This window comes from Brassica napus, chromosome C4 (genome assembly GCF_020379485.1).
Source record: "Brassica napus cultivar Da-Ae chromosome C4, Da-Ae, whole genome shotgun sequence".
Lineage (NCBI taxonomy): Eukaryota > Viridiplantae > Streptophyta > Magnoliopsida > Brassicales > Brassicaceae > Brassica > Brassica napus.
In genome coordinates, this window is record NC_063447.1 from 28269077 (window position 1) to 28281609 (window position 12533).

Sequence of the window (12533 nt, forward strand, 5' to 3'; positions counted from 1 at the left end):
CTATTTTTGAAGATTTCACCCGAACTCGTCAAGTTGTGAGTGATGTGAAGAAAGTCTGGTACAGACTACCTAATGAAGAGATTTCATCAGCAAGATCGATATGGGAGGATAAGGATTGTGAAATTGTAAAGATGGCAGCCGAAGCACAAAAATGTGGAGAGGTATACATATATGTTGAGCACAGTGTTTCTCCAATAGATGTTGTTGATGCTGCTGGTTTGGTGAATGAACTGAGTCGTAATGAGTTCACTGAACCGGATGATGGTGAGAAAGCTGATGCTGAAGATGGTAGTGAGGGAGACGAAAGTGAAGAAGAAAGCGATGATGAGAACAGAGAAGAAGAAAGCGATGAAGAAGTGATTGAGGAACAACGTCATGAAGAGATCTATGAAGAAGAAGATGGTCAAGATGGTGGAGTACAATCGGAGGATGATAACCAGATTTTAGGGGAAGGAGTTGATGACCCGCGGATGGTCAACATGTTTGCAGCAATGGCATCTGAGGCTTCTAAAGTTCTTTGTGAGGATACTCAACCAAATGAAGACGCTGAGGAAGCTGTAGATAGTGATATTGAGACTGAGAAACAACTTCCTAATGGGGAATATCCTGATTCTGCAGAAGACAATTGAAAAGAAGAAGCAAAGCTGATTATGACAAGCCTCCTTACCTATGGCTGATGCAAACTTTTAACAATGGGGATGAATTCAAGGATCAGTTGCTGAGGTATGTTCTGAAAACTCAGTTTGATGTTAAGTTGAATAAGTGGCAACCCACGAAGCATGCGGCCATATATTCTCACGAGAAATGCACATGAGAAACCTATAAGAAAGTGGATGGTGAAAGTGTATCAAGACAAGCATAACCACTTGCCAACAGGAAGAGTTAGGATGCTCAAACAGGGTACTATTGCAAGGTTATTCAAGGAGGAAGCAAGACGAAGGCCTGATATTAGGAATTCCGACATCAAAGATGAGTTAATGCATAGGTAAAACATCTCAGTTTCTATATATAAATGTAGCAAAGCGAGGAGGATTGCATTGGATATGGTGTTAGAAACGCAAAAGCAACAGTTTGCTAAGCTTTGGGACTATGAGGCAGAGTTAATTAGGTCCAACAATGGGATTACAACATATATTGTGACTATTGAAAAAGAAGGCAGACAAGTCTTTGAAAGCTTCTACATATGTTTTGAGCCGTTAAGAAGAACTTGGAAGCAGTGTTGTCGGCCTATAATTGGCCTTGATGGAGCATTCTTGAAATGGGAATTGAAAGGAGAGATACTATCGGCAGTTGGTAAAGATGGAGAAAACAGAATCTATCCTATAGCATGGGCTGTCGTCAGAGGTGAGAACAAGGAGTCTTGGGAATGGTTTATCAAAAAGTTGACTGCCGACTTAGACTTGGGTGTAGGAGATGGATTTATCTTTATATCTGTGATATCTTGCATATTTACATTGTCTTATTCATTTATTCATGTGCATTTTCATCATATAGATTAGGGTTTAGCCATGTCTAGGTTGCATTTTGCATACATATGTCTCTATTAGGTATTGGAGTACCACATAGAGTTTCTGGAGACATTTGGGCGCATTTGGAGCTCAAAAGAAGTGTTTAAAGCGATCAACGGACGAGCAGCGCACCAGAGCGACCTCACCGGAGCGACGCCGTGAAGTCGCTGTGACACACATCCCAGAGCGACCTGGCCAGAGCGACGCTCTGAGGTCACTCGCGTCTCCATGGCGAGACGACCCGGGAGCGACGTCTTCAGAGTGACACAGCCAGGTTGCTCGCGAGGAGATGACCCGGGAGCGACGTCTTCAGAGTGACACAGCCAGGTTGCTCGCGAGGAGACGACCCGGGAGCGACGTCTTCGGAGCGACACAGCCAGGTCGCTCGCGAAGAAACGACCCGGGAGCGACCTCTCGCAGCGACGTGCCGAGGTCGCTCCGCGTCTATTTGTTTGGCCGAACTCATGTTTTCTCAAGGGCCTTTTGGTCATTTCATTATGCACGTTTTTTACTTTCAAAACCTATGTTTTATATCTTTTGTAAGCCATCAGTGGCTGGAGAAATCTTTTTCTGGAGAACAACTAGTAAAACTTCTTTTGATTCAGATTTGGTTGCTTTCATCTTGTGTTATTGTTGATTTCTTATCTATTTCTCTACATGATTAATCTGAAATCCAATATGGGTTTAAGAGGAATCATGGAGATTAGTGAGTAATCACCTTTTGAATTCATGGGTTAGGGAGATTAAGGGTGATTAGGTTAGTTCTAGGATGTTTTAGTGTAGATCATTCTTGTTCCTTGCTAGTAGAGTATTCATAATGCATCTTCTGAGTTGGCCACTCAAAAGTTAATCGATAGGCATTTTCCACCCAAAAAGTGTTTGATGAAATGCCTGAGACAACTCTCCTAGGCTTTTAGTATACTTTGCCAGAGACATTTGTTATTAAAGGTGCTAAATAGACTTGTTTGTAATGATTGCTTTCATATTATTCAACCAAAGACATTTGATGTTTGAGATATGTTAGCAAATGAGCATTTATCTAGACATAGAGCTTGCTTAGAATTGTGTCTAGGCTTAAGGTCGATAGTTTGATTGATCGTTTGCCATCCTTAGTTCGAAACTTGATCACCCAAGGTCTAATCCCTATACCCATGAGTTCTCTTTTCCCTTAGTCAAGAAAGTATCATTCTGTAATTGTTTTCTAGTATTAGTAGTAGTTTAAAACCCATCTAAATCATTGGTTGCACTTAGATTAAGTGAGTACTTGCATTCTCATTGCTTTGATATCCCTCAGAACTGGTTTGACAATCACTTATACTACAACATTTGTTTTAGGAGCCTTGAAAACTCCTAACATCAAATTGGCGCCGTTGCCAAATTCTGAGTAGATTTAAACATTGAGATTTAGTCACTTGCTTGAGACTAAGTCATTTTAATTTTGTTTTGTTACTGATTCTACTTCACCACCTACCTTTCACTTTCAGGTGTATGAACTTGAGGAGCAGGGGTCCATCAAACCTAGTTCCAATAGTAGCAGACATCAGAGCTTTCGAGAGGGAGTGTGCTAGAGCTAGAAGAGAAGAAGAACAACAAGCCCACTTGCAGAGATTCGATATTGATATGGAAGATCAACCGCAAGGGGCAGAAAACCAACCGCGGGCAGCTCGACCCATTAGTACTTATGACCGGCCCACCATCCATGGTCATAGACTGGGAATCTGAGCACCGGCTGTGGCAGCCAACAACTTTGAAGTCAAGTCAGGACTCCTCAACGTGATCGAGAACAACAAGTATCATGGCTTGGCTCTAGAGGACCCATTTGATCACTTGGACAAGTTCGACAGCTACTGTGGGTTGTCAAAAACCAATGGTGTGTCCGAAGATGCCTTAAAGCTCAAGCTATTCCCTTTCTCTTTGGGGGATAAGGCACGTCAGTGGGAGAAGTCTCTACCCAGCGACTCTATCACCACTTGGGATGATTGCAAGAGAGCATTCTTGGAGAAGTTCTTCTCTACTTCAAGAACTGCTAAGCTGAGAAATGAGATTTCCAGCTTTCAACAGAAGAACTTGGAAGGCTTCAGTGAAGCCTGGGAGAGATTCAAGGGCTACCAAGCTCAATGCCCACACCATGGTTTCTCTAAGGAGAGCTTGTTGAGCACATTCTACCGTAGTGCTCTTCCTAAGTACAGGGCCAGACTGGATACAACTAGCAATGGGTTCTTCTTGGGGAGAACTGAGGAAGATGCAGAGGAGCTGGTTGACAACATGGTAAAGAGTGATGCAGTCTACAGTGGAGACCACGACGGAGGCAGTCGAACAGATGATAAGCAGACGAGGAAGGAGTTGAAAGCTCTACAGGATAAGATAGACATCCTTCTTGCTGATAAAGCCACCCAAGAGCAGCTGCACTTTGTTGGTAACCCAAGCCAAGAGACACCACCTGTTGTCCATGAGGTTGAGGGTTTGGAAGGTCAGGAAGAGCTGTGTTTCATCAACAACAATGGTAGCTGGTACAAAAAAGAGCCCAACTTTCAGTACAACAACTACCAACATAAATCCTACCCCAACAACCAACAGAGTGGTTATCCGCCTAGAAACAACCAGCAAGGCAGCTATCAACAAGAACATAACAATCAAAATCCAAGAGATGAACTTCTCAAGAGAGTTTTTTTGTGTATTTCTCAATAGATCCAAAAAACAGTCTCCTGGTGGCTACCAAAGATGTTTAAAACATAGGTTTTTGAAAAGTAAAAACGTGCATAATGAAATGACCAAAAGGCCCTTAAGAAATCATGAATTCGCCAAACAAATAGACGCGGAGCGACCTCGGCACGTCGCTGCGAGAGGTCGCTCCCGGGTCGTTTCCTCGCGAGCGACCTGGCTGTGTCGCTCCGAAGACGTCGCTCCCGGCTTGCTCAGAAACCATAGACGCGAGCGACCTTAGGGTGTCGCTCTAGGAGGTCGCTCCCAGCTTGTTCGTCGCTCTCAAATCGACACAACCCGAGCGACCTCTGGGTGTCGCTGCGGTGAGGTCGCTCTAGGAGCTGGAGCGACTTCGCCTTGTCGCTCTAGGAGGTCGCTCCGAAGCGTAGATGGCGAGGGAGTTCATGGCGTCGCTCCGGTAGGTCGCTCCCATGCATTGCTTGTCCAATGATCACTCTAATCACCTCCCTTGAGCTCCAAATGTACCCAAATGTCTCCAGGAACTCCATGTGGTACTCCAATACCTAATGGAGACATATGTATGCAAAATGCAATCTAGACATGGCTAAATCCTAATCTATATGATGAAAATGCACATGGACGAATGGATAAGATAATGGAAATATGCAAGATATCACCCCTCATCTGGTTCCTCTGCTCCTCAAGAGAGCAGCACTGACACCCTGCTGAAACAAATCTTGGAGTCTCAGACTAGAAGTGAGAAGCATGTTGGTTATGAGTTGAAGAACCTTCATTCCAAGATTGATGGGAGCTACAATGAGCTCAACAACAAGTTCTCACATCTTGCTTCTACAGTCAAGAATTTAGAGAGTCAGTTTGCTTCCATGAACACTCACCAGAATCGCCAGCAAGGATCTCTACCTGGAAAATCTGACCAAAACCCCAAGAAGGCAAAAGCTATCACCCTTAGGAGTGGTAAGCATTTACCTCCTACAACCCTCACCAGGGATGCTGAGAAACTAGGTGAGGAGGTGGCATTCAACTTAGATGATGAAGTGGTGATTGTTGATGAGAAAATCAATGATGAAATCTTGGAGAAGATTGTGGAAGCTAAAGGTAAAGGAAAGGTTGGGGAAGAAAAGAAAACAGTGAAAGATGGTGAAGTTGTTGCTCCACCAAGTGAGAATTCTTTTGTTCCTCCTCCCTATGAACCCAAACTTCCATTTCCTGGTAGATTCAAGAGGCAGCTGCTAGAGAAGTACAAGGCTTTGTTTGAGAAGCAAATGAGTGAAGCTCAGGTTGCAATGCCCATCATTGATGCTTTCATGTTGATTCCTCAATACAACAAGTTCCTGAAAGATGTTGTAGCTGCAAAGAAGAAGGAAATGGAAAGCATGATGATTCTTACCCATGAGTGCAGTGCCATCATCCAGAGGCTTGACGTTCCAGAGAAGTTAGAGGATCCAGGATACTTCACACTACCTTGTGCTCTTGGACCTATGGTATTTGAGAAATGTCTCTGCGATTTGGGAGCTAGTGTCAGCGTGATGCCTTTGTCTGTTGCAAAGAAGCTTGGATTCACTCAGTACAAGAAGTGTAGACTCTCTCTGGTGTTAGCTGATCGTTCAGTGAAGTATCCTGTGGGCATCTTAGAGGACCTACCTGTGAAGATTGGAAGGTATGAGATACCTACAGATTTTGTGGTGCTTGAGATGGGTGAGGAGGCTCGAGACCCATTGATTCTTGGAAGGCCATTCTTAGCTACAGCAGGAGCAATTGTTAAGGTGAAAGAGGGCACAATTGATCTCCATTTGGGTAAAGGGCATATTCTCCACTTTGACATCAAGGAGAAAATGAAGAAACCAATTGTGTTCGGGCAAGCCTTCTACATTGAAGAGATGGGCACTCCTGCTGATGAACCCCTTGAAGAGTTACCACATGAGGACAACGAGGAGGGAGCATCTCCCTCTACTCATTCCCCATAGAAGGTAACCCACAACTTTCCCTTGTATATACCATTTCGTTTTTGAATATTAGTTTTCTCTTTTTGGGTATCTCTCTCTCCTTGACAACACAGAGACTGTGTCATTTAAGTTTGGGGGAGGTACCAAGTATTTGATCACGTTTGCTTTGATGTTGTTTCATTGAGTCATGCATTGCATACCTATTTGCATAAAAAAAAATCATTTAGTTTGCATCATTTGCACTTCTAGGAGAGTCTAGAGCATATAGGTTGCATTTACTTGCATTGGGAGCAATGATTTGAGATGCCTTGTAAATAACATTACTTTGCACCTGAGTAGCTTATGCACCTCTCAAAAAGACTTGTATGCTTCGAGCCTTGAAAACTCTTCCTGAAACTTGTTGATTGCTGAAACTCAACCTTTGAAGCCAACTACAACCTTGTTTGAACTGAACGAACTTAATGCTTCTTGCTTATGGTCCCTTGTGTACTGAGTCATGGATATACACACTTGAGTTGTCACATCCTTTATGCCAATATTTTTGACAAACTCGAGTGGTACACCATTCCCAAAACCCTTCTCTCTTTTTGAGCTTTCATTATTTGATGAGTGGGGCCTTTTTCGGAAAGCCTTACATGTGCATAATGTTGAGAGTATCGGGAGCGACAATGCTTGGTCTTCATTCTTGCTAGATTAGGCACTCTATTGTCTAGCTATAGGTGGGGGTGAGTGTGGTGACTATGATTTGGAAGCATGAAAAAGTTCGAAGGAAAATAATAGACTCTTTGTATTTAAATGGATAATCTTATTGGAACTAATAGATAAATGTCTAGCTCGATTTGTGAAAAGTCTTGGCCCCCAAACAAAAAAAAAAAAAAAAAAAAAAAAAAAGGGGCTAGCAAAGTTGTTTAGAGCTAAGATTTGTTTGAAGTTAAGAAAATCCTTTATAGATTTTAAAGAAAAAGAGTTTTATGTGCAAAGTGTTCTTGGGATCTTTTGGTGAGAGATAGGAGTTGGGTTTGACATTATGAAGTGATTGTGTAACTTGTATGTTTGGGAAAAGGGTAGAACAATGGAGATTGAGCATTGTATGGATGAGTTGGTCCCTTTCTTAGATATATTATGTGCAATGTCAAGGCTACTTGTTTTGAGAGTAAACCACTTTAAAAGATCATGGATTTTGAACCTCTTAACCCACTTGAATAAAAGCCTTCCCTTACTCAACCAAATGATTTGGACCAATTGACCATTTGCAAGAATTCACTTGATGCTATGCTTAATGAACTTGAGAGTTGGCTGATTTGCATGTGTGAATGCATGATGATGAGTGTAGGGATGAAAAGAGTTGAGATAGGCCTAGAGAAGCTAAAGTATAATAAGAGAGGGTGCACTAATGCTGAATTTAGATGTTGATTTGAGTGCTTTGTGTGTTTCTTTTGGCTATGAGCTCCCACCTTCAAACCTCTCTCCCTATGAGTTCTAGAAAGTTCACTTGAGGACAAGTAAAAGAATAAGTTTGGGGGAGTTGATATCTTGCATATTTACATTGTCTTATCCATTTATTCATGTTCATTTTCATCATATAGATTAGGGTTTAGCCATGTCTAGGTTGCATTTTGCATACATATGTCTCTATTAGGTATTGGAGTACCACATAGAGTTCCTGGAGACATTTGGGCGCATTTGGAGCTCAAAAGAAGTGTTTAAAGCGATCAACGGACGAGCAGCGCACCAGAGCGACCTCACCGGAGTGACGCCGTGAAGTCGCTGTGACACACATCCCGGAGCAACCTGGCCAGAGCGACGCTCCGAGGTCGCTCGCGTCTCCATGGCGAGACGACCCGGGAGCGACGTCTTCGGAGCGACACAGCCAGGTCGCTCACGAAGAAACGACCCGGGAGCGACCTCTCGCAGCGACGTGCCGAGGTCGCTCCGCGTCTATTTGTTTGGCCGAACTCATGTTTTCTCAAGGGCCTTTTGGTCATTTCATTATGCACGTTTTTTACTTTATAAACCTATGTTTTATATCTTTTGTAAGCCATCAGTGGCTGGAGAAATCTTTTTCTGGAGAACAACTAGTAAAACTTCTTTTGATTCAGATTTGGTTGCTTTCATCTTGTGTTCTTGTTGATTTCTTATCTATTTCTTTACATGATTAATCTGAAATCCAATATGGGTTTAAGAGGAATCATGGAGATTAGTGAGTAATCACCTTTTGAATTCATGGGTTAGAGAGATTAAGGGTGATTAGGTTAGTTCTAGGATGTTTTAGTGTAGATCATTCTTGTTCCTTGCTAGTAGAGTATTCATAATGCATCTTCTGAGTTGGCCACTCAAAAGTTGATCGATAGGCATTTCCCACCCAAAATGTGTTTGATGAAATGCCTGAGACAACTCTCCTAGGCTTTTAGTATACTTTGCCAAAGATATTTGTTGTTAAAGGTTCTAAAATAGCTAATACACTTGTTTGTAATGATTGCTTTCATATTATTCAACCAAAGACATTTGATGTTTGAGATATGTTAGCAAATGAGCATTTATCTAGACATAGAGCTTGCTTAGAATTGTGTCTACGCTTAAGGTCGATAATTTGATTGATCGTTTGCCATCCTTAGTTCGAAACTTGATCACCCAAGGTCTAATCTCTATACCCATGAGTTCTCTTTTCCCTTAGTCAAGAAAGTATCATTCTGTAATTGATTTCTAGTATTAGTAGTAGTTTAAAACCCATCTAAATCATTGGTTGCACTTAGATTAAGTGAGTACTTGGATTCTCATTGCTTTGATATCCCTCAGAACTGGTTCGACAATCACTTATACTACAACATTTGTCTTAGGAGCCTTGAAAACTCCTAACATCAATCTGGCAAACAAAAGGGTTTAAAAATAGCTCTTGCAACCGTACTTCCGAATGCAGAGCATAGGAATTGTGCGAAGAATGTGTATGCTAACTGGAAAAATAAGTATGGAGATCTAGACTACAAACCCTACTTCCGGAATGTGGCGTATAGCAAAACAGTGGGAGAGTATGACCTTCACATAGCTGAACTCAAAGCATTTGACTCCAAGGCTCATGATGATCTGTTGGCTGTTGATCCCAACACTTGGTGTCTTGCTTTCTTCACTGGAAATGCGAGATCTGCGCATGTTTGTAACAGTTTATCAGAAAGTTTCAACAAGACTATAAAGGGTGCAAGAGAACTGCCTTTGATTAACATGTTGGAAGCAATTAGAAAACAGGCTATGACGCGTATCTCTCGCAGATTCAACATAGCTAGAGCCTGCATACTTCCTTTCCCCAAGAAGGTTGGAGATGTATTGGAAGCTCATAGAAAAGAGAGCAGATATTGTATTATACGTATAAGTTCAGACAACTTGTTTGAAGTGGAGCTATACGGTTGTTCATGTGAGGTCTCTATTCGTTTGCGAAATTGTGCATGTAGAGGTTGGGACCTCACATGGATTCCTTGCTCTCACTCAATAGCAGTTATCAATGACCGTCACCAACAGCCAGAGAGGTAAGTCTGTATGTTTGTTGGTTTTACAAGTGATAATTTTCTGATTTGCTAGTTCTTTCTTTTCAGCCATGTAGATGACTACTACAAGACTACAGTTTGGAGGCAGACTTATGAATCCAATATAAAACCAGTTAATGGAGAGTTATATTGGGCAAAAACTGGCAAAGAACCTATTGGAGTTCCAGGATCCAGAAAGATGCCAGGAAGACCTAAGAAGAAGAGGATAAAGGCAGCACACGAGTCTCCTTCGAAACCCAACAGAGTGACACGAGGTAGCAGGAACATGACGTGTAGCAACTGTAAGCAGGGTGGACATAATCGTGGGACTTGTAAGAATGAAGCCTATGTGTTCCAAGGTCCACCACGCAAAAGAGGAAGACCTCGAAAAGTACCTGTAAGTATAATTTTTAGTGTTTTTATGTTGTGTCATTAGATGTTTTTGTAATGTTATCTGCAATTACAGGATAATGGAAATCCAAATCCGCCAAAGAGACGTAAGACAAGTCTTTCTCAACCTTCCAATCGACCAGTTACACCTAACCTATCCCAATCTTACAATGCACCTTCATCTACTGCACCTCAGCCAGCAACACTGTCACAAGCTCAGTCTCAACCAACATCATCTACGTGGCTCCTGGTCGTGGGCATGGACGGGGTCGTCGTGGTCGACCTCCTGGAAGAGGACAAGCCCGAAAGGTGGTTGTGCCAAGAGGCCAAGGCGTTTACATGTGCCCCTTCTCGGATCGAGTGTTCGAATGCTTTGGTTCTACTTCAAGAGAGATAGGAGGAAGCTTTTCCAAGGGTTCAAAATCAAAAAAGTAGTGTTTCTATTGTCTGGTTTCTTAAGTTTGCTTTGTTATTGTTGTGACTAATGTTATGACTTAGCTATCGTTTGCTTATCTTTGCTTTTTAAAACCCAGGTTATGTGATGAATGATGTTTGTTTATTTTGTTTGGTTTCTTTATGAAGTGGTATCTTTTGTTTGGAAGCAAGCCAAATGAAGTTGTAAACTTAACTTAGTTCCATAACATAACATTTCATTACAACCACATGAAATTACTAAGCATAACTACTTCAAAGCATTGACAATGACAGCAGTGACACAAACAAAACCCAACCAAGAAATTAACACAAACTGTCTACCCATCTTCTCCCTTTCACAGCTCGATGCAAGCTCTTGCTTGAGCTTCTTGTTCTCAGCTTCCATTGTTTCCATTTGAAGTAACACCTCTGAGTTGATAGCCCTCACCTCTGGATTCACTGTGTGACCTTCATGCCTGACCATAGTCCTCAGATTCTTCAACTCTTCTGCTTGCTCGCGGATTAAGTCTCTGGCTTCCAACAATGCGGTTTTCTGACAACCGTAAGGCTTCTCAACATCATACCACTTGAAGAAATTGCAAGACTTCCACTTTGGATATACACAAGAGTAGATTGTCGTCCGTCCAAGCCTGCTTCACCTCTGAAATCAGCCCACAAAAACATCTCACTTCACTTGTCATTCCACCACCGGTTGCGTTGGAGCCAACGCCAGAGCTCGAGCTTCGATTCATCTTCTCTTCTGTCGGACTGAAAGCTTCTGAAATTAGAGCTTTAGAGTTTCTGGAATTGGGGATTTATATTAGATGTCGACACTAAACTATGGTTAGGGAGTTAACAGGAAATTAACGTTGTTTAATGTTCCGTCGAATTCTATTAACGATTCAATCTAAAGCGAGAACACAGAACCCTCTCTGGGTATTAAAGTGGAAAAAATAAATAGTTGAGGTATTTAATTAGGAATGAAAATAATTGGGGTATTAAATAGCTTTGGAAAATTTAGTTCGGGTATTAATATGAAATTTTCCCTAAATTTTAATCTATACATATTAAAAAGTAAAAGTCATAGTCACAAATGATACATGTTATATATTTGATAACGTTTGATATACAGATCAATGAAAAAAAATATAGGTTTTACCATGTACTGGGCTATCCATGTTAAACAAAAATAATTACAGACGACAAACAGTATTGCATGAAAGTTAATATGGACTTTCTTTTGAAAGTATTGTACAATAAGTCAAGATTGTTATTATTATATCTTCTTATTCATGTTTTAATGCTTAGTTAAATCGTCATGGCCTAAATGATTATGTTTATACGATAACTCGACCAAAGTCGAATTAACTTCCATTCACAGTCGAGTTCACCCTAACTGAGCATCAATGATATTAACCAACCGGTTTGTCTGGTCAAATTAATAAGACACATATTGTTATATGGTATGGTATTATTTACATGTGAACTTGAATAAATACAAAAAATATCCGAACAAACCTTAACCCAAATGATATCTGAAAAAAACCCCATAAAAATTGAAAAAAAAATCATACTAAACATAAATCCAATCTTGAATAAGTACTCAAAATACTTAAAGATCCCAATAGGTACCTAAAATAAGTATATATTATATGAATAATTAGCTCAAATGGTTATTTTAATGTATATTTAGGTGTTTGGTCAAATATTAAAGTTTTTGTATTTTGACAAGTGGATTTAAAGTTTGACTATATGTAAATTTGCTTGTGAAATTTTAAACAATGTTGCTTTATTTTTGAAGTTTAAATAATGTTTCTTATATTTATAGAGTTATTAGTTGCTTATTTTTGACTTGTTTATGTTTTTTCTCATCTTAACAACCACTTTTGAATCACCTCACCAAACCTTTGTTAGTGTATATTGTTTTCATATGCCAAGCTGGTGATCTAAAGTATGTATTTCCAAGTCACAAACAAGAATTTAGCTAACCAAAACCCAAACTAAACCATACTCGAATTTAAAAAGGGTTCAACCACGTTTGCGTTGTGTTACTATATCCAAATCAAACCTGAAGAAAT

General features: G+C 40.8%; 2 protein-coding genes and 1 non-coding gene across 3 annotated transcripts; 1 reads left to right on the forward strand and 2 right to left on the reverse strand.

Annotated features, from left to right (window-relative positions):
• The first annotated feature begins 1043 nt into the window (after positions 1 to 1043).
• Positions 1044 to 10438, forward strand: LOC125585964. Its single transcript, XM_048755707.1, has 4 exons — positions 1044 to 1344; positions 9054 to 9654; positions 9721 to 10048; positions 10118 to 10438. Exons 1-4 carry the CDS (start codon positions 1044 to 1046, stop codon positions 10436 to 10438), a joined length of 1551 nt encoding a protein of 516 aa, XP_048611664.1.
• LOC125586541 lies at positions 3537 to 3643 on the reverse strand. Its single transcript, XR_007323078.1, has one exon. It is a non-coding gene; the product is annotated as a small nucleolar RNA R71 (small nucleolar RNA).
• A 285-nt stretch (positions 10439 to 10723) lies between the features above and the next one.
• LOC125585965 lies at positions 10724 to 11207 on the reverse strand. The gene is made up of 2 exons (XM_048755708.1): positions 11145 to 11207; positions 10724 to 11041 (listed from the first exon to the last, which is right to left on the reverse strand). Exons 1-2 carry the CDS (start codon positions 11205 to 11207, stop codon positions 10724 to 10726), a joined length of 381 nt encoding a protein of 126 aa, XP_048611665.1.
• Between the last annotated feature and the right edge of the window lie 1326 nt (positions 11208 to 12533).